General features: G+C 44.4%; 1 protein-coding gene and 1 long non-coding RNA gene across 2 annotated transcripts; one reads left to right on the top strand and one right to left on the bottom strand.

Annotated features, from left to right (window-relative positions):
* Nucleotides 1–243: 243 nt before the first annotated feature.
* ZFP36L1 (ZFP36 ring finger protein like 1) lies at nucleotides 244–5429 on the bottom strand. The gene is made up of 2 exons (XM_034769341.1): nucleotides 5183–5429; nucleotides 244–2788 (listed from the first exon to the last, which is right to left on the bottom strand). Exons 1-2 carry the CDS (start codon nucleotides 5237–5239, stop codon nucleotides 1838–1840), a joined length of 1008 nt encoding a protein of 335 aa, XP_034625232.1. The 5' UTR covers nucleotides 5240–5429; the 3' UTR covers nucleotides 244–1837.
* Nucleotides 5430–5779: 350 nt separating this feature from the next.
* LOC117876871 lies at nucleotides 5780–10004 on the top strand. The gene is made up of 3 exons (XR_004645564.1): nucleotides 5780–5885; nucleotides 6634–6776; nucleotides 9699–10004. It is a non-coding gene; the product is annotated as an uncharacterized LOC117876871 (long non-coding RNA).
* Nucleotides 10005–20795: the final 10791 nt, after the last annotated feature.

Below are 20795 nucleotides of genomic sequence, written 5' to 3'. Positions count from 1 at the left end.
TAAACATGAAGATCAACAAAGCCTGATCGAATAAGCCACTGCATGCATCTTCTTACAAGGAACTACACACCCATTTGCTTGTTTAAGCTGATCAGCATATTCTCATCTCCGAGAAGGAGAGATGGTGTATCAAAACCCCCTGTGCAGACTGTGGGTTGGGAGGAGGAAGTATTCTACATTTGAGTGGCTATCTTAAAAAAACCAGCATCTCGTTTTTGCAAGAAAAACCAATTTCACTGTCAGTTTCTTGAAAAAACTTGGGGTTTATTGATTTAAACTGCAAACAGTCGTTACAAAAGAGATTCTTTTAAATAAACTCACAAAGAGGAAAAAAAGCAATGTAGTGAACAGTAACAGGGGGGAAAAAATTACATTCATTGTTTTCTTTGTGCCAGTCCCGTTCACCTCAACAAGGAAAACTCCAAACTTGGAATACAGAAAGGCAAAGACAAACTGCATTTGGAATGTCTTCAAATAGGCACTTTAAGCCAAAGGCTTTTGTCTCCTTTAAGAAGCTATCAAAAAAAAAAAAAAAAAAGGAAGTAAAATGTCTTCCTTCCATACTGTCTCACAACAGAGCTTATACACATACATTCTAAAGCCCAGGTGTGTATGACCTAGGAGGGGAGGGAGAGGAGGAGGAGGAGGAAGAAGAGAAAAGGCAAAGGAGCACATTAACTCAATTTGCAGTCCAACAAAAAAAGGGGGGAAATTCTAAAATAAATAATCCAAACACAGTTTTTGCATTTTTTTAAATTAATTTTTCATTTTTTAAAATAAAATAACCAAAAAAGTGTAAAGTTACAAAAATGTCATTGTAGTATAATATATTAAACTGTGGGGGAAAAAAGGAAAAAAAGACACTTCACAATCTTAAGATTAATATGGAAGATCATAATTTAAACATAAAAGAATATATTCTATGGATTCATCATCCCGATAAATATGAACAAAATTAACAAAAAGCATAGGTTTCGGCAATAAATACGTTTTGATAAGTTAAATAAGCTTTTTTTATATTGTTGTGCAGTGACAAGCAAAATTTGCTCTCCAATTTCTGAAAAGTTATACAAAATTAAAAACCCAGAAAAAAAATAATAAAAAGCTTGGCGTGAGTGCTCTAAGATAGATCTAATGTACTCTAGAGCAAAACCATTAAAGCTATGTCTACTGGAACTTGGAATACACGGAACTTGCGTGTGTGGAATGAATTCCATTTGCCCACCCCCTCTAGTTTTATTTATTGTTTGTAAAGATGTCACATGTATACATGGGGAACTTTTAGCACCAAAATCAAGTCTTTCATAGTCCATCTGGCTTTTTCCCCCAATCACAAGTCCCACTCATGTTACAATCTTTGTCCATCCTCAGCTTTTCTTCCTGCAGACCTGAGCAGACCCCAGGCAAGATTAGTCTTTAAAGGGGAAAAGGGTTGGATGTTAACCGCTGTCCACATGCCCTAAGTCTAGCAGAAACTGGCCAATAGGAAAGGAGGGGAGAAGGAACAATGCATTATTGTGGCCAGTGGAGGGAGCAGTTGGTTCTGGATATTCCCTGCACATCTGGAAGTGCACAGAGCTTTAAAGGAGGCTGCTGGTGCCCTCTGCAGCCAGAGAGGTAATACAGTCACAGTGAAAATGTTCAAAGGCACTAATTTTGTAAACGGTTATTGCTTTTTATTGTAATTTGGCACTTAAGGTCTAAGCCAGTGAGTTGGCTACAGGCAAGTGGACAGCCTTTATGTTAACATCTAACCCTTAGATTGGGGGGCAATAAGGAGGGGGATTCAGCTTAACATTGTAATAAAGGTGGGAGGAGGGCAAGAGGAAACCCCAGTTTAGTCATCAGAGATGGAGAGTCTGCTGAAGATGGGAAGACGTCTCGAGTTATCCAGGATGGGTGAATCTGAGCCACTGTGGCTGCTGCTGGAGCTGCTCAGATAGCCTTCCTGATCAGAGAGGGAGTCCTGAGGACTGGGGGGTGAGTCAAACATGTTGGGGGACTCAGACATGGGCCTGAAGAGGAAAGCAGTGGGTGAACCCCCACTGGTCACCTGCACCCCTATGCTGGGGGCAAAGAGAGTGGCCAGCTCCTGGCTGGAGAAGGTGAAGGGATTGCTGGCACAATCTGGCAATGTGGGCGAGCCCAGAAGGTCATCAGCGCTCAGCATGGGTGGTGGGGTGACTGAGGTGGGGCTGTCCAGCAGCCCATTGGCAGTGACACTGGGGAAGCCAGCAAAGCTGAAGCTGTGTTGGAGGCGGGGTCTGTCGGCGATGGTGGGGTCCCGGCCCCCAGCCACAGCACGGCGCTCCTCAGCATTGTGGATGAAGTGACAACGAGGCCCATAAGGGCAGAAACCGATGGTGTGGAAAGTGCGACACAGCTCCGTCTTGTACTTGGGGTGGCGGGTTAGGCTCCGCAGCTCATGGATGCCGTGGGCAAACTGGCACTTGTCACCGTATTTGCAGGCACCGTTCTCCTCGAAGGGGCGGCACAGCTCTGTCTTGTAGCGGCTCGAGTTGATTTGTCCCCCGGGCTGCTTCTGCTGCAGCAGGCGCTCACCACCTTCGGAGAAGGAGCGGTCCCGAAAACGGCTTTCCCTGGGACCCAGCACAGGGGTCGGCTCCCCCTTGAGGCTGCTTAGGAGCTGGTTCTGGTGAAACTTGGAGTTGGGCAAGGTGACAGAGTGCCTCCTGGGGAAACCCCCGCCAGCTGGGGTGCCCACTGCCTTCCTATCCAACAGACACCCTCCAACACCTGAAGGGCTGTAGTTCAACATCTTGTTACTCTGTGGAGAGAAAAACAAGAGACAGTTAGTCACCCAGCCTGCTCCAGCTCCCTCCTGCAGCCTATTCCCAATGCAACTCATCAGTCAACAAGGTGACCACATCCAGCCCCACCATATCAAACCTAGCCTTTATCTTCACTAGCCCCATCTCTCTGCAAAATAACCCTGCTTCTAATATCCCACCTCGTAGGACAGCAAATCATCCTGTTACAGGGCACCCATTTCCCCAGGCAATGACCAGGTGCCCCGCCTACCCACACAGTGACCCTGCAATACATATAACCTCCCCCGCCAGAGGCAATAACTTGGGTGCCCCACCTACCCACACTTAGTGCTGCCTGCAAGAGGCAAACCCACTATTCTTCCTTCCAGAGTTACACAGTCCTCCCCTCCCGCAAGCAACTGCTCACCCCGCTCCACCTGCGGTCCCACAGCCACATCTCCCCCAGGTTCAGGACTCCTTCCAGACCCAAGAGCCAGTACTTCCTGTCATCTCTCTCCTCTTTTCAATTATTCCACCCTGTTCACAGACCCCTCTAGTGTCAGGGACTATTGTCAAAGCCTTTTGAGGATTGTAGATTTTCTGCACTACAGAAAAGTACAGAAGCATTATGTGGGACAGTCCTGCTTGAGGGACAGGGCGTATGTGTGAGATAAATGGGTGGGGGCATGAGACTTTTTAGAAATGCACTAATTACTGATCTAAATTAATCCCATTTCTCTTGCTCCTCCAGCACAGCAATAGCATTTCATCTGATCCAGACCAGTCTTCACCCCTAACCACAAGAGGATTCCTTTGCAATTAGCCTTTGGGCTGCAAGGAAAGTCTGGAAGGGATCAGGAACCAGTTACTTCATCTGCAAACTCAGTTTTAAATATTAAAAATGCTCTTGTGGGGAGAAAAGTTACACAGGTTTGCTACAGTTACTTGGAAAAGCGGAGCTTTTTTAAAGCTCTTCACTTGTCCAGATTAAAAAAAAAAAATTTTTTTAAAGGGGAGGCACAGCTCTTGTTCACATTCATTGAAAATGACACTCCTAGCCCTGTTTTAGTAGAGCAGCTTCATTGTCAACTCTTAAGTAAAGAGGCAAAACTGAGGCAGTATAGAACTTCTATTTGTAATCATTCTACACTGATCATTTCAAAACATGGAAAAATCTAAGGAGTAGGAGGAAAAGTACTTTCTTGACTATCAGTTTATTGAGGGTAGACAACTCTGCTTTTGTTTCCCTTTTTAAACCAGCTCTGTTATAAATTAAGAAAAAAAGTGTCTTTAGACAGAATTTTGCTAAACAAAGGATAAATCCACGGGGGGTGGGAGGGAACAAAGCTGATCTGAAGGGGAGGAGGGAAAATAAGAAAAGTAAAACTGTATTGAGTGAATGGAAGCAGCTGTGAGTGCAGCACACTGGCCTGCAAAGGTTATTAAAGGAACCTCATCACCAGATCGTTTTGCCCCCAAAGTAAATTTGCAGCTGTAGGAGCAGAAGCAGAACTAACTTGGAAAAATCATAGCAACAAGACCAGGCGTGTTACAGCAGCCTAAAACTTAAGCAATTAAAAGTGGCCGAGCAGCAACTCGGAAGAAAAAGCTTTCTAACACGTTAAGATTCCTTCTACCAACTCCCCATGTCAAACAGCTCTATGAAGCCAGCGGTAGCTTTGACACACGCATATGCACACACACAAAAGGAAGTTTTACATTTCCAATACTTTTAGAATCATCTCAGTTCAAAAGCACAGAACTCAGAGAGAAGGGAAACGTCCTTAACAAGTTTAACAAAACTACTTGGATTCTTGGGATTTCATACCCGAAATCGTTAAACACACACATCTTCGCAAAATGCAGCGATTAACACATTAGAAAAAATTCCCACCCTGGAGGTCTGGTTGGGGGGAGAAAGAGGAGACAGTGAAAAAGGGAACAACTCACAAACAGTTTGGCCACATTAACGAGTTCTCTTTACAATTTCATTGAGCTCCAGAAGACTATTTGCAGAAAAGAAAAGAAAAAACAAAAACAAAACAAACCACAGCCCCGGAAAGGCACTCAAAACATTTAGCAAGTTTGCTTAGTCCTTCCTAGGGGCAATGAAAGGCAGGAAAGCCAGCCCGACGGGCAGGAAAGAGGTGAAACAAACCAGCCACAATCAGCTAATGAGGGAGAAGACCAGAATAATTTTACGGCAAGCAGCAACTGACTTACGATCGAGGCAACACAACCTCCCCTCGCAGCACGAGGCGAGCGCCAGGGAGGGCTGGCGACAAAGTTTAGTCCAAACAGGCACCGAACTTTAGTTAAAGAACAAAAAAAAAAAAGCTCCATTCCCTAAAGCTACACGGGCAGAGGGGACCGATCAGCCCCGAGCGCGCCGCCCAGGCGAGCCCCTTTACCTTGCACAGAACTTCGCTCAGGTCGAAGATGGTCGGGGACACCAGAGCCGTGGACATGTTGGGCGATCGCAGGGGGGCAGGAGGGCGGCAGAGCAGCACTAGCCCGGCGCAAGGGATCGCAGTGTGGGAAGTAAGGCACAGCCTCCAGCGCCCCGCTCCGAGTCCTTCCCCCCTGCTCTGCCGCCACGCCTCGCTCTGCCTCCGGCCGGCCGCTCGCTTTCCCCCGCCGCTTTGCCTAAACTCAATTTATAAAGTTTGCAAGCTCCCAGCCCGGCCCGGGGAGGAGCTCGCGGCCCATTGCCAGCCGGGGAAGGAGGAGGAGGAGGCAGATGATTGACAGCGCGATTGACTCACCCCGCCGGTCGGGCCCGAGAAAACTTTCAAGAGGAAGGAGGGGGGCAAAGCCCGTTCGGAGCCTGCGCTGGGCTCCTGGTACGAGGAGGAAAGTTTTTCAAAGCTCCCCTCCCCCTCCCCGACGTGCATGTACAACTTGGTTGTGATTAGAAGGCGGGGGAAGGGCCCGCGCTCCTTTGTGAGTGCTGGAATTATGCAATGGGTGGTGACATCATTTGCTGCACCCACTTTGGGCTACTGCCCCCCCCCTCCCCCAGCTCAGCTTGCACTGAACTTTTGCAAAACGGCTCGGGCGGGAGCTGTGTCTTTGCAGCAGGCTCCGCGAGTGCCCAGATCCCCCGCCCCCCAGGTAGTTTCCCCGCTTTCTTTCTCGTGTGCAGGAAAGAAACGGCAACTTTAGCCTTTTGTAAAGGCAGGCAGGGTGTGCGCGCAAGAGTAGATGCGCAGTTGTGGTCGGGTTCGGGGTAGCAGACGAACAAAACAAAGCTGATCTTTGCAAGACTCATCTTCCTTTCTCCCAGCTGTAATTACCGTGAAACTAAAGAGGAAGGGCTGTTTGTGTTTGTTTGCAGGATATTGATTCTGTGAGCTAGGTAGTAACGTTTACTTTTTTCGAGTGAAGCTCTTTCCTTTCTGCTGGACACCAGTTGCATGCTTATGTGTTGGAGGTTTCCCCCTCTCCCAAGGAGATCTATTTCCCCAGTAAAGTAGGGACCCAGTTTTCAGCTGCTTAGCAACACATTGGCAGATTTTTATTTAAAATGGTCTCTGCCATCAGATAGCAAGTGACACTGACAAAAAACGAGGCCCTCTTGATTTCCCCTCTTTGCTTGATCGAAAGCTGGAGTACTATTTTGTGTGTTTGCACGGGGTGCGCTTTCTGCATGAGTACCCGTTGCATTCTGTGCTCCCCTCCCTTCCCCTCTTTGAATGTAACAGATGGTTTTTCAGTCCATCTAGGTTTCATTTCACTCTTGTTATTAATTTTTTTCTTCTTTTGGCGGGATGACAAAGGAGCGGGGCACATGGATTGAAACATGACAGACTGACTTTTAAAAAAACAACCCGTAAACTTGTTTATCTGCTCTTTGCATCAGGAAAGCAACACGTTTGCAAAAGCTGATCAGTTTCCCCTCTGAAGTTCTGAAATGGAAGACTAGACTGAATGGAAATATTAAACTCTTAATTTCTTTCCTACATATTTCCATTTGTCCTTCATCACCTCCTCGTCCTTTTTACAGTAAGTGTCACCCACTCCAGCCCTCAGATGTTTATTCCACAACACTTTTAACTCCTCGATCTGTTATGAAACAATGTGTGTGTTAAGTGCATTTTCCATTGCAATATAATTAGGTCACCTAATTATAAGCACGTTTCTTTAGAAAGGCAAAATTAGAGTATGAATCCCTCTGACTCTCCTCCTCCTGACAAATTTTAACAGGGACTTATTTAATCAATGTAAAATAAAACATCAGAGTGCACACAAACTTTAGACTTTACTTGTTTAAGCTTTAAGGGCTGCTGCTGAGCTGTGCATTGCATTTCACAACTATAAAAAGTTATTTCCAGTTTGGGCTGGCTTGGATTTGTCTACTCTGATTTAAATTGATTGAATCCATTTTTAACATTGCTGCTGTCTTTGCATTTTTGCAGGCTGACTGTCTTCAAGTTGATTCACATCTCCCACCCCCTTAGTCTTACGGCTTTTTTTCCAATTTTTATTGAAACCTGGCAGGCTCTGCTAAAGGAAATAACTCACATACATATTAATTTAAATCATTAAAATATGTGTTTAGTCCTTAAAGTGGTGTTTGCTAATTTCTGCCTTTGCCCTCCTCTCTTCCCCTAGTCCCCAAAGGGCACTTTTTAGCAATTTGAAATAATAAAGCTGAAGGGCGCGGGGAGGAGTAAAGTTTCTTACCAAATAATCAGTTCCAGATTTTAGTACACAAAGAATTATGTATACTGATAGTGATGGAAGGAGCGGGGAGAGGTTTCTTTGTAACAAGCTTATGTTTCAAGGCGTCTAACCTGGGGCTCCTTAAATGTGAAACTTGTTGGGTCAAAACCCGCAGTCCTTACTCAGGCAACACTCTCACTGAAGTAAGTGGGAGTGAGAGTGTTGCCAGAGGAAAGACTGTGGGATTTGGCCCCCTGTTATTAATCCATCCAGACTGAGACTTGAACTATAAACTCCTCCTTAAAATGCATCTCACTATTGTACTGATGATTCTGCTTCCTCATGTAGCCCAGACTTCCAAGGAGAACTGAAACCCTCACTGCAGAGTCCAGAATGCAAGCCCAGCTAAAAGCACATTTAAAACTTAAAACAAATGATCCCTGTTCCCACTTCCTCTTCTGTTTGCTTCAGTCTCAGGAACTGGGCTTTAAACTTGTCTTCCTGGCTTTCCCCTCCTTCGATATCCAAGAACAGCCAAAATAACAAATCGAGAGCAAACACCCACAGAGTCGGTCCCTTCCAGATTCCTTTCTTTATTCTTTATTTAAGGCTAGAACACTAGTTCCGCTAATTTTCTTTCTCTTTCTAGATTCATTTTTGTTTTGTTTTTTGCCAGAATTGAGAAACAACCAGCAGAGAGAGCAGCTTGAACATGTTATTTTCTGCAGTTGTTTACTGGCTCTGTGGATGGTGCTTGTTCCCAGAGCTCTGAGCCTCTGTATAATTAAACCCTTTTTAATTGTTAGGTTGGAAACGTCATTCCAGGGACTTTCCAAGGGTTACCAAGTCCAAATGAGGAAGCCAGTACAGATAACTATTTCATGACTGACTTACTTGGAGCCTGGCTTTTTCATTGAATCTGGTCTCCTGTACTTTATACTGAGCAACTCCGATTACTCAAATGTCTCAGGACGAGAGTGGAGGGTGTGCCACTGTGGGCACAATCCTGCATTCTTTGCACACCCAACCCACACGGATTTGAATGTGAGTTTTGGGTGCACAAGGAATGCAGGATTGGACTCTCTGTTACATGCCGCATATCAATCAACTCACCACATTGTATATATGTAATATTTAGTATTATTGCACATATTTTGTGCCTTATATCAAATGTATGCAATAGGATATACGTATACTTACTATGGGTAACTGTAGCTTTCTGTTTCAAAACTTCTGTGCATTTAGGGTCAAATGCTGGTTGCACTGATGTCCAGTGAGAATTTTGATGGAATCTGGATTTAGGCTGTAAGAGCCTGACTTTCAGCCACGAGGCATGTCTGGATTTGTGCGCAAGCAAATCCCTCCTTTGAGCACGTGCCTGGATAAATATAAGCCAGACTCGCCACATGCACACACACAATGGGAATTTGTTGTGCACCTATGCACGCCTCTCTGGGGGCTGAAAAATCAGATATGTCCATTCTCAAATATAACATTACAATCACATTTTTGCAGTGAGTTTAATTGTGACTTTTGGTTTCTAAAAAGAAAGAAAAAAACCACACACTTGAGTAAACACATGGGTGTCTTTATCTGAATGTCTCTCTCTCTGGGGTTCGCACTGTAGATCTTCAGTGCAGTGCACCTACTCTGCAGCTTAGATCATGCAAATGGACTTGGGGTCAGCAATCAGGCTGCCAAATTTGTTGAACCTCTTCTGCAGCCATCTGTAGGCCTCTTTTGTAGGTTCTGCTTCTGGAGTGCCATCACATAAGCCTTAATCAGCAGATTCAGGCACCGGCCAACCGGTTGACTGGGCCTCCCTTCACTCTTTATTGGCCAAGCTCCTCCAGTGACGTGGTTTTAAAAAGCGGGGGAGATGAGTCTTATCCAGTCCACATGCACATAGAGGAACATGGAAATTGCCAGAGTGGATCAGATCTATGGTCCCTACAGTCTAGTATCCTGTGTCTGCTAGTGGTCAGTACAAGATGCTTCGGAGGAAAGGATGAGAAACCCCGCATTAGGCTGATGTGGGATAAATACTCCCCCACCTCCTCCACTATGTCTCCTCCTAATAATCCCTAATAGTTAAAGTTGGAATCTCAAAGGCTCCACCAGGTCTGGTGGCCTCGCTCCTGTATTACCGTTATCTTTTCATGGGACGTGATGACATCAATGGGAGTTTTATCATTGTCTTCAAGGGGCGTAGCAGATATTGCAAATGGCTGTTAATTTCCAATTTTGTGCACTTTTTTTCAGATTTCAATGCAGAGAACCACAGTTTGCAAAATTGGAATTGGACATGTACTGTCATATTGTTTGGGCCGGGGACAAAGACTCCAGCACAGGGAACTTTAAACTGATCTCTAACTGGTCTCATAACCAGTGAACACTTTATTTCAACGTGCTTGCCTCAGATGGACCTGCAAGAATTGCATGCCTCAGTACATTGTTAAAAGATAGAGGAAAAATCCTTAGTCCTTACTCTGATTAACTCCCAGTGACTATAATGAGTGGTTAGCCTAAGGGCCAAGTTTAAACCAAATAAAGATTCAGGATTTGGAGCATGCAGAGTCTGTGATTTTCTAATTCTTACAACCATGGAGAGATTTGGTTTTCTGCAGAAATACCAAAATTACCAGAGGCACGTGTTCTCAGCTGAGACGGTTATAAACCCTTGAAAATAGGGGTTTCCTGTGTAATGAACGTGGCTTCTTAGTCGTAATGCTTTAGTGTACACTGAGTTTAAACAGGCAGAGTAATCTTCCTATATCTGTTTCAGCTGGTTCACTGGAGTATTAATATCTTCTGGGGCACAGCGCTATTTTTGTGTGTTTTGGGGAATGGGTAAAGGTAGATTTCTTTTAGTCTCATGTACCCCCAATGTCTTTTTACACATTTTCCCCATTCCATGAACCAGTTCTTCAGCAGCCTTTACAAATATTGTGCATGAATAGGTGAGTCCAGGCATGCCTCTTTCTGTTTTTTCCCCTTATGCGCCCTTGAGGTTTGTTTGTTTTTTTAAAATCTGTTATTTTGGTCTTGCGTTCCCTATATGTAACACTTCTGTGTATCCATTGGGAGGTATGAATGGCCCAAGTTGGAAACCATTGCTTTTAGGAACACCCTCTGCCGGGCACTGCTGGCTCCTTGGGAAATGCCTAGCCTTCTGGTCAAAAGCAAAAAGGTATATTTGCAGCTGCTTGGTAAGAAAACAAACTCCCAAAGATACAGGAAAGTGCGTGGACGTGGTAGGAAGCGATGGGATTGCGATTCCTGGCAGCTTGGGTGTGTAAACATTTATAAAAGAGAGAGAGAGAGTGTGTGTGTGTGTACTTTGCGGTAGCAGGAAACCCAAGTCGCCAACAGCATTATTTTTGCAGGAGTTGGAAGCTCCAGTACCAGGCAAATATTAAAAGCTCTTAATCCTCCTGACTTTACACCTGTAAATAACATAAAGAACATCCAGCATGAGATAAATTACATGACATCTTTGCTAATCATTTCTGGGTTTTAGGATCTCAGTTTGCTAGTCACAAGAGGGTCTCATAGTTTCTTAGTAGCTCAGATACTTGAATCCATTTGGCGGGGGGGCTGGGAGGAGGAGAGGCAGGAGGTGAGGATAGAATTTGCTCTCTGCAGAAAAGATCAAAATTATTTGAATAACCTGTGACAAACTTAGCACTGGTGGCATTGACAAGATAGTGCAGTAGAAAATGCAGAAGTGTCATTTTGGCAGGCTATCGAGTAAGGAAACTTAATGGACATAAGTTATAATTTCCAGGAAATATTAATGCCATTAACGTATTTCCACATAACAGGACACTGAGCCTATACTTACGTTTGCTTTCTATGATTAATTTTCTTGTGGCCAATACATTGCCATGTTAAGTAGCTGTGAGGAGGGATCTAAACATGCTGGAGAGAGGGAAAAACAGGCACTAACTGCACAGCAATGGAAAAACAGTGGGTGATACAAGAAAAGAGTTAAAATCTGTGTCTGGAGCCCCTGCTGCCCATCTGTGTAAAATAAATGTGCTCCAGATGTCATCTTGGCCTTACAGCTCTGCTCTTACTTTTCCACTGTTTTCAGCATACTTGCCTTCATTTTTTTCTGGCTTTGTGCCTTCTACTATACTGCCCCCTATAGGCCAGGTTCACCATTGTCTTGCATCCTGTTGTAGCTGTTTACATGAGTACAAAGTGGGTGTAGAAATCTTTACCATTCTGATTTGGTAGCAGTTTACATGCACTTTGCACTGGTGTACATAACTGCAGTGAATGAGGCTGTTTGTCTGTAATAGGCCATGTAGCCTCATCTCGTAGCTACCCTCTCAGCTCTTCAAAACCTACATTTTCAAAACAATTCCTTCTTTCTTCTTTTTATTAATACCACCCACCCCATTGCCTGTACTTTTGTCCTGTGTCTTATTTTGTGTTTGTTCTGTCTAGCTTAGAGTGTAAACTCTTCAAGGGAGGGAGCAGGTCTTATCACTGTTTGCAAAATGCTAGCAAGTTAATTAGGCCATATAAATGTTTTTAATATTCATAACAACATGGAAAGTAGGCCAGTTTAGTAAAAGAAACAGTGCAACCATATGAAGGTGTGGGAACAATTTCTCCGATGCAGATTGATGTTGCACCATTGGTGAATTATGGCCTTAGAGCCAGCCTAGCTAGCCAGGGTTAGAGCACCCACACATAGGGGGGAATCTAATGGCATAAAGCTGGCATAGTGACTCCTACACCACTATCCCCCACCACAGCCATCACAGCTTCCCTATGCCCCAGGAACTCCCAGCCACACTATCTACCCTTGCCGTTGGCAGCCAGTATCAACTTTCAAGCTGCTGTAGGTTGTGTCTGAGAATTGGCCTGGCACACAAAAGAAGTCCCCCCCCCCCCCCACTTTGTTAGCTTTGCTCTGTGCTCACTGGCTGAAGCCGAGGATCTGGGCTGTGTTGCAGAGCGTAACAGCCACATTAGAAAAGGAAAAGCCATTTTAATAGTTTAGCTTCAACCTAGCCTGATTGGAGCTACCTTTGTTTTGTTCACTGCACAAAGGGCAGTCAAAGACTCTCAGATACATGACTTTTATTTTAGATCAATGGAAAAATACAACAACCCAAGAAAGAACGACAGTAAAGTCATTTATGAGAGTGAGCAAGTGGCACCTGCTGCAAATCTGAACAGAAACTGCTCCCCAAAATGGAGGGCCTCCCAGAAACTTAAAGGTGCGGTACACAGAAGACAGCACAAATTCCAGACTTCTTTCCAAAATCTCACTCCAGATTTATAAACCCATGGATGTTGTTCTATACAAATCTAAATTATTTAGATTTGTATAGAACCTCCCAGCCAGGAGGAATATAAAGCAATTCAGTCACTATTTGCCAATATCTGCTCAGTTACATTGGTGCAATTCCAATTGTGTCTGACAAATTTTGACCCATTCAATTTTCCATGCTTGGTCTTTGCCGGAGGTTGAATGTGCTAATGAATTTTTGCCAATGTTAAATATTTGTCTAGGTTTTTTGTTGTTATTTGTTTGAAACAACTCGAGTGCCTCCAGGGTTTGGGGTGAGATCTTGCTTCTTGGCAGGGATGTAGCACTGAGGTCAGGGTGCTGCCTTTTTCTACCTGCTTGCAAATCCATCCAGATTTTGCCAATTTATAATCCTTTTGGGGGGGGGGGGGAAATTGCATATCCATGATGGAACTTATTCTGAACTTGTTCCATAGTTTTCTGAACAGTCCCATTGCACTGCATATGCTTCTAAGCCTCAGTGAGGTGTTTGCACCAGCCAGTCAGCTTGCTTTCCTGCCCATCCCATCAAAATGCCTTTTAGCTTGGGGCAGGGTGCAGTGGGCAGGGAGCCAAGTTCAAGTCTGGTCTCTTCTGATGAACCTCATGCCTGTGCATTTTGATGCAGTATTAAAATACATGATCACATACTTTTCCCACAGGATGGCAAGTGTTAATTTATGCCATTTGGGGATTACTGGAGTGCACCATGCTCCAGCCATGTTTCTGACACACCTCCTACATCAGGAGCTGTAAGAGGACTTGCTACACTGGCTCCTCTGACCATTGGGTAGATACAGGGATTTTCCCTTCCCTTTGTATCACAGAAGTGGTTCAAAGAGATTAGAACTGGGGCAGATAACCAGGGGCGGCTCTAGGTTTTTTGACGCCCTAAGCACAGCAGGCAGGCTGCCTTCGGCAGCATGCCTGTGGGAGGTCCACAGGTCCCACGGCTTTGGCGTACCCGCCACCAAATTGCCGCTGAATCAACGGGACCGGTGGACCTCCCGCAGGCATGCCGCCGAAGGCTGCCTGACTGCTGCCCTCGTAGGGACCGGCAGGGCACCGCCCCCATGGCTTGCTGCCCAGGCACCCGCTCGGAGTGCTGGTGCCTGGAGCCGCCGCTGCAGATAGCAAAAGAGCCAATGGTAATCCCTCATCTGGAATACTGGGCCAGGTTAAGATTGACCACAAAGGATGTCAATTATTGCTAATTGTGGGGTGGTGGTTTTGTGATGTGACCCTCATCCACTGGGAGCCTGTTTGTTTTCATTACCAAAGAATGGTGACGAATGCAGATTAAATTGAACACATAAAACTTCATGAAACTCTGTGAACTGCTCTGTCCACATGGCTAGGTTGCTTCCAGCCTAACTTCCTGCATTCCCTGTTCCACTGGTATCCCATCAATAAAGGCCCCCCACACCCAGAACATAGGCCTTCTAACTCCAGTTCCACTGATCATGATACAGTGCTTGAGATCCTCAACCCATTTCACTTAAGCCAATAAATAACCACCAGATGGTAATAAATTTCAGTCACTGGGGCTGGATTTGAACTGTCAGCCTGGAAAGGCTCCAAATCACATTACTAGACTAAACTAAATATTTATTAAACTCCTGGGGGGCAGGGTCCATGTCTTACTATGTGTTTGCACATCACCTAGCCCAATGAGGTCCCAATCCTGCCCAGGGCCTTTGGGCATTGCTGCAGTACAAACCAAAAATTCTATTAGTAATGTATTAATCTGCAAGCCTTGATGAAATGCAGCTGGGAATTTTAAAAGAACTCGAGGGACATTGAGAAATAAGCACCGGTGAATCATGAGAGTCAGGAGAAGCTACTAATGTGTGGGAAAAGGCAAATGTGCTAACTATTCTCAAGCATATAATAAGGCACTATGTAATAATAATTATTGTTATGGTAATGAAGGCTGTGTGACTATTTGGGAGAAAGATGTCTAATAACTGACAAACAACGTGGCTTGATTTGTTTTGATCTGAGAATTAAACAAGGGTTACGTATGCAAGACAATATTACACAGGGCACAGAACCCTGGCATAACACCAACTATGTGCATGACAATTTGGTTTTATATAGGTCATGCCAAAGAAATAATAGTTTTCTTCAACATAATTACTGATTCATTAGGTATAGGGAATATAATGGAAAGAACCTGGGTTTCAGGGAGGCGTTTGATATAGTAAACTTATATATTTAGACTTTGTCCACACTGCCACTTCACAGTGCTGCAACTTCCTCGCTCAGGAGGGTGAAAAAACACCCCCCTCCCCGAGCACTGCAAATTTCAGCACGGTAAAGTGGCAGTGTAGACAGTGCACCAGCGCTGGGAGCTACTACCGTCATGGGGGTGGGTTCTCTCCCAGCATTGGTGCCACGACTACACAGCCACGGCAGCACTTTAATGTTGCTAGTGAAGACATACCCTAATGGAGCTTCCAGACCATCCAACATTGATCTAACTCTGCTCCCACAGCAGTCAATGGTAAAATTGCCATTGACACCAACGGGGGAAGAGCTAAGACAACATTGAACACTTTTGAAAAACCTGCTATTAAAGTTTAATAATCAGTGGTACTTCTTTAATGCTTTGACCAATCATCTCTTAAATCCCTATATAACAGTTTATAGGTAGATTGGGAAACTGAGCCACAAAGAGATTAAGTAACATGCTCATGACCACACAGCAAATCCAGGGCAGAGCCAGAGATAGAGTCCACACTTCCGGTGTCTCAATCCCCTGGTGTAATTAGCACTCTACATGCCTTCTCTGAACAAGGAAAAGAACCCAGGTGTCCTGAACCCCATTCCTCTCCAATGACTAGAGAGCACTATTTCTATTATAAAGAAGTTAGTAAATCTACATTTAAAAAAAAACATGGATTAAAAGTTACTTTTCCCTCAAACTCAAGAGCAATTGGGCAGTAGACTAGACTCCTGAGGTAAATGGTTGAGGCACCATCATAACAGATGTTCAAGAGGAAATGCTATACAAACCTGCTTCCACTCACCCTGAAATTAAAGTCAAAACTCCCATTGACTCCAGTGGTGCAGGCTGAAACCCGTGGTGAGTAGCCTTACAAAATGTCTAGCTCTGATATTGTATATGATATGAAAAGTGGAAGGTGCCAATCTTCAAAAAGGAGCTAATGCAGATAGCAGAATGTATAGACCTCCTAACCCTGACCTTTGTTTGGGAAAAACAACTGAGCAAAATCATAAAACAGCTGAACAAAATGAGTAAGATTTTGTAGCTTTTTGTAAGGCTGAATCATGTCTCTCTAATCAGTTGACTTCTCCAAGTTACTAAAATAGCTGATCAAGAAAAAGCAGGGACTGCAATAAATGCAGTTTCAAAAGACTTCTTGATAAAGATCTTCCCGAGAGTCTAATAAGGAAACTTGGTAATGAGAGGATGACAGGGGAAGCTTTGTCATGGATTAAAAACTGTGTCTGAAAGAGGAAGAAAAGAACTGGAAAACTGGCCGTTTATTTCTACACCGAAAGAGGCTAATGCAGGGGAAGAGGATGAAAATAGTATTAACATAATGGAAACGGGCAAGGCAGCAACATTTGCTGACAATGCTAAATTATTTATTGCAGCTGCAAATTAGTCAAGGCTCGTGAGGATTGTGGGACACTAGAAAATCCTAACAAAACTAGGAGATTGGACTCTGGGATGCTAGATAAAGTTCAACAGGCAAATGCAAGATAATACATTTTGGAAGAAATCATCTAAAGCACTCTTACACCGGTATGCTCCAAATTAGTGGTTAACATTTCAAGAGAAAGATCTAGGTCTCATTGTGTCGACAGGGCAATGAAACCATTTACTCAAAACACAAGAGTGGTTAGTAAAAGGGATAAGATAGTAAGCCTGAATTAAGAAGGAGCTAAAGATCAATATGGAAAATATTATAACACGGTATAAGTACATAGTCACTTCTTGTATGTCACATCATCTCAGAAAGGACAGAGTAGAAACAGAGAAGGCCCAGAGAAAGACAACACAACAAAACAGAGATGCATAGGCTTAAGTCAAAGATGACTAGGATGGTGAGGGGAGGTATAGAAGTCAAGTACTACTTAGTATAAGGGAGAAGCACAATGACAGAAGCATCTAAAACAATAAATATAACTAATAGTGCTGTCTGGATGTTCCATTTTACTACCCAACTTTAAACTGTCCAAGGGGAAGATAAAGATTCAGAGGCACTTTTTGAGAAAGAAAAAAAAAAAAAGGTTGAAGGTAAAGCAGGTGTTCTGATTAACATTCTGTCTCTCAGTATTGTTCCAGGTGGTGTGAGATTAATTGATTGGATTACAGTAATTGCCACATTCACCTAACACAATTACTGTGCTAGCAATGTCTAACTCAGTGCTCTCAGATCTCTACCATCGGCATTTAGACTGTGCCCGTTAATATCATATCTGAACTCCATAGAGTCTGAACAGTACTATAGAGAAACAATAGGCACTGCAGCATATTGTAAGATAAAACCCATGTAATAAGAAAGAGAGATAAATATATAAGTAAGTTAGTCTGCTATAATCTAAATGCTGCCAGACTTCACTATATTTTTGTGTGTTCGGTAGGCACAGGCACAAAATAGAAATGCTGAATTTGTGGAGACTAGATTGAGCTGGTGAATGGGCTTTACAGGGAAAGCAAACTGAACTCTGCCATGAAGACTGGCATCTGTGATAAATGAATACACTGCAGCACACATCAGATCTTGTGGTTGGTATACCTCTAGCCCCGGAAATCAGCAGATACTAAAACCTCAAATGGAGCAAATTAGTCTACCTGAATCCTTTATTCCAAAAGGGAGCCTGGCTGGGAAATGGAGGAGGTGGTTGCAGAGCTTCTACATTTTCCTGGAAGTGAGTGACATTGCAGAAAAATTGGAGAGGGTGAAGTCCTTCACACTGCAACACACGGAAGGCCCAGAGACATTGGACAGCTACCATACATTCCAGTGGGAGCATGAAAGAGGCTGCAAATTGCTAGATAATAGCATTCAAAAGTTTCAAGCATACTTTGATCCACACAAGAAAGTCACTAGGGAAAAACACATTTTTCTACAAACTGGCTGCTAGGTGAGACTATTGATCAGCATGTTACAGCCCTATATAATAAAGCCAAGTCATATGAATTTGATGAGCTAACAGATGAATTAATTAGAGACTGAAATATCTGTGGTATATAACTGATAAGCAGGTCAAAGCAAAGTCAGGATAAGTGGGAGGAGGGGAAAAACTTCCTTCTTAGTAGTTGATTATTAGGTGATACAATCTTTGAAGTTGACTCAGAAGAGCAGTTCACAAACCTTACAAGATAAGCCAGGCTGAATTTTTCAGTACTAAGATTGGAGAGCTCACCCCCCTACAAAGAAAATCCAGAGTGTTGCAGTGGTGCTGGTGAGTCAGTAGATGACGTTCCTCCCTCTTAATCGATACTGAGACAGGCTTAGCAGCGTGCCAGGGGTGCAGTGCTGCTGGAGGGACAGTATTTTGGATGGGAAATAAAACTGAGGTTCTGACCACTTGCCATTTAAAAAATCTATTCATACTTTTCACAAGAGTAGAAATATTAGCCCTAGAGTCCTAGCTAAATTCCAACTTAGGGCATTACTATCTGCTACCTAAATAGTCACAGCACTTTCAACTGGACACAGCATTCTCCGCTTGCTGTCCTAATTGGTTGTGTAGTTTTATGGGATGCCACTAAGCAGCTGCTGTGCTGCATCGCTCTGTGAGCTGCATTTCATTGGAAGGGTATTTCCTCTGTACTATGTCTCTGCTTTGTAAAGTTGAAAGATGTTGTATAAATAGAAAGATGTATAAATATAATTTATTTTTTTAGGCTGCCTGGTGAAAGCAGTTAGTGCTGTTGCTGCATGGGAAGGAAAGCCAGATCTCACATTTTTAATGTGAATCTCACAATATTTGCTGTTTTTCTTAAAGACCCAGCCCTGGGAGTCATGTGATTATGTGAGACTCTCGGTTTTCATTTAAAATTTTTTTTTTAGCTGTTCTGGTTGCAGAGGAAAGCTTGAAGATGTACCCCCTGGAGATGCACAACCCAAAAGGCCAATATAGAAAGAATCCAAATTTATTATATTTTAAAATTGCTTGATTTTTAAGCCACTCATGCTATTTTGGATAGAGCAGTTCTATCTCCCGGCCTGTAGATCCAGCCCTTAAATTCACACAGTCACATAAAGTTCCGTTTACTAAGACAGCGTGCCTCCTGATTGTCACCAAACTTGCAATCGGTAGATAGTGTTGGAACCTCAGCAGCAGTTAGATGATCATACAGCAGCAGTGATCAGGATGGAGGAAGTGTGCTGCTCTTTACAAGTTCAGAGATAGCATGAACTGTGGGTCAAAGATGAACATCTCATTCACCTTTCGTGCCCTTGATGGCTTAAGCAAACACAAACTCCAGGTGTGGTGGTGATGAATAGTGGTGTGCTGGGTGACTAATTGATTTTTCGGTTTGCTGGCAGTTCTGGGGTATGTGTGTGTGAGGGAAACTCGATTTGGGTGAACCCTAAATCGAAAAGTTGGGGAAAAAAATCTTTTAGTGTTAAACAAAATGTTTTGTTTCAATTTTGGGCATTTTTAGCCATTTTTTAAAATAAAAGGAAATTATGGGTGAGATTCACAGAACCAAGGAGAATGAAAAGGTGGGGCTGCCTCCTTTATGGCAATAGCCCACTGGTTAGGGCAGTCACCTGGGATGTGGGAGATCCAGGCAGGGCCAGTGCAAGGAAGTTTCGCGTCCTAGGCAAAACTTCCACCTTGCACCCCCCTCCAGCCCTGCGGCAGCCCCCCCCCCTGAGGCACCCCCCCCTGTGGCAGCTCCCCCTCTCTCTGCCCTGAGGCGCCTCTCCCCCCGGGGAGCCGTGCGGCAGCTCCCCACCCCAGCTCACCTCTGCTCCACCTCCTCCCTGAGCACGCCGCCCCCGCTCTAATTCTCCTCCCCTCCCAGGCTTGTGGTGCCAAACAGCTGATTGGCACCGCAAGCCTGGGAGGCGGGAGAAGTGGAGCAGTGACGGCGTGCTTGGGGAGAGGGGCGTAGCAGAGGTGAGCTGGGGTGGGGAGACCTGTGGCAACTCCCCCCCCCACCCTGAGGCACCCCCGCGGCTGCTCCCCACCCCCCTGGCCCGGGGAGCCGTGCGGCACCTCCCCACCACAGCCTGGGAGGCGAGAGAAGTGGGGTGACGACCGCGCATTCGGGAAGGAATGATGTAAAAAAAAAATTGGGGGCACCGCTTTTTAGCGCCCCCAAATCTTGGCGCCCTAGGCAACCACCTAGTTCGCCTTAATGGTAGCACCGGCCCTGGATCCAGGTTCATCCACCTGGCTACTGGCTTTTCTGGGATCTCTCAGTCTCTCCTGTTGAAGCTGCTCCATTTTGTATAAATAATTCAATATTCATTGGAACAGGCATTCCAACAGGCATTGGAACAGCCTGGGTCTACAGGGTCGCAGACATCCCAGGTGAGTGTCCTAACCAATGGGGTAAGGGGTATTAGGAAGCGGGGAGGGATAGCTCAGTGGTTTGAGCATTGGCCTGCTAAACCTAGCATTGTGTGTTCAATCCTTAAGGGGGCCATTTAGGGATCTGTGGCAAAAATCTGTCTGGAGATTGGTCTTGCTTTGAACAGCAGGTTGGACTAGATGACCTCCTAAGGTCCCTTCCAACCCTGATATTCCATGAGGGGCATCTCTACCACCTTTTCCTCTTCTGCCTCAGTTTTGTGAATGGTACCTAAATCCCCTTGTGAATCTAGCCCAACAAATCTAAACATTTAGTTTTGGAAATGTCAAAACAGTTCATTTTGACATTTCCCAAAAAAATCTTTTTTAAACCAAAACAATTTGCTAACATCAGCACAAATTCACAAAATGTTTCAGTTGACCTGAATCTGCATATTTTGACAAAAAAAGTTTGTCAAAAAACTTCACCCAGCAGCAGTGATAAATGTGTCTTGTTGCAGCTATTTCCAAAATAACACTGC

The sequence above is a fragment of the Trachemys scripta genome, chromosome 4 (assembly GCF_013100865.1).
Source record: "Trachemys scripta elegans isolate TJP31775 chromosome 4, CAS_Tse_1.0, whole genome shotgun sequence".
Lineage (NCBI taxonomy): Eukaryota > Metazoa > Chordata > Testudines > Emydidae > Trachemys > Trachemys scripta.
This window is presented reverse-complemented; position numbering and strand designations above follow the sequence as displayed.

Bases quoted from the DNA above. Each gene is read 5' to 3' on its own strand.
- ZFP36L1 (XM_034769341.1), bottom strand. From the start codon at position 5,239: ATGTCCACGGCTCTGGTGTCCCCGACCATCTTCGACCTGAGCGAAGTT. The intron at 2,789-5,182 runs GTAAAGGGGCTC...TTCTCTCCACAG, and splicing joins TGAGCGAAGTTCTGTGCAAG to AGTAACAAGATGTTGAACTA.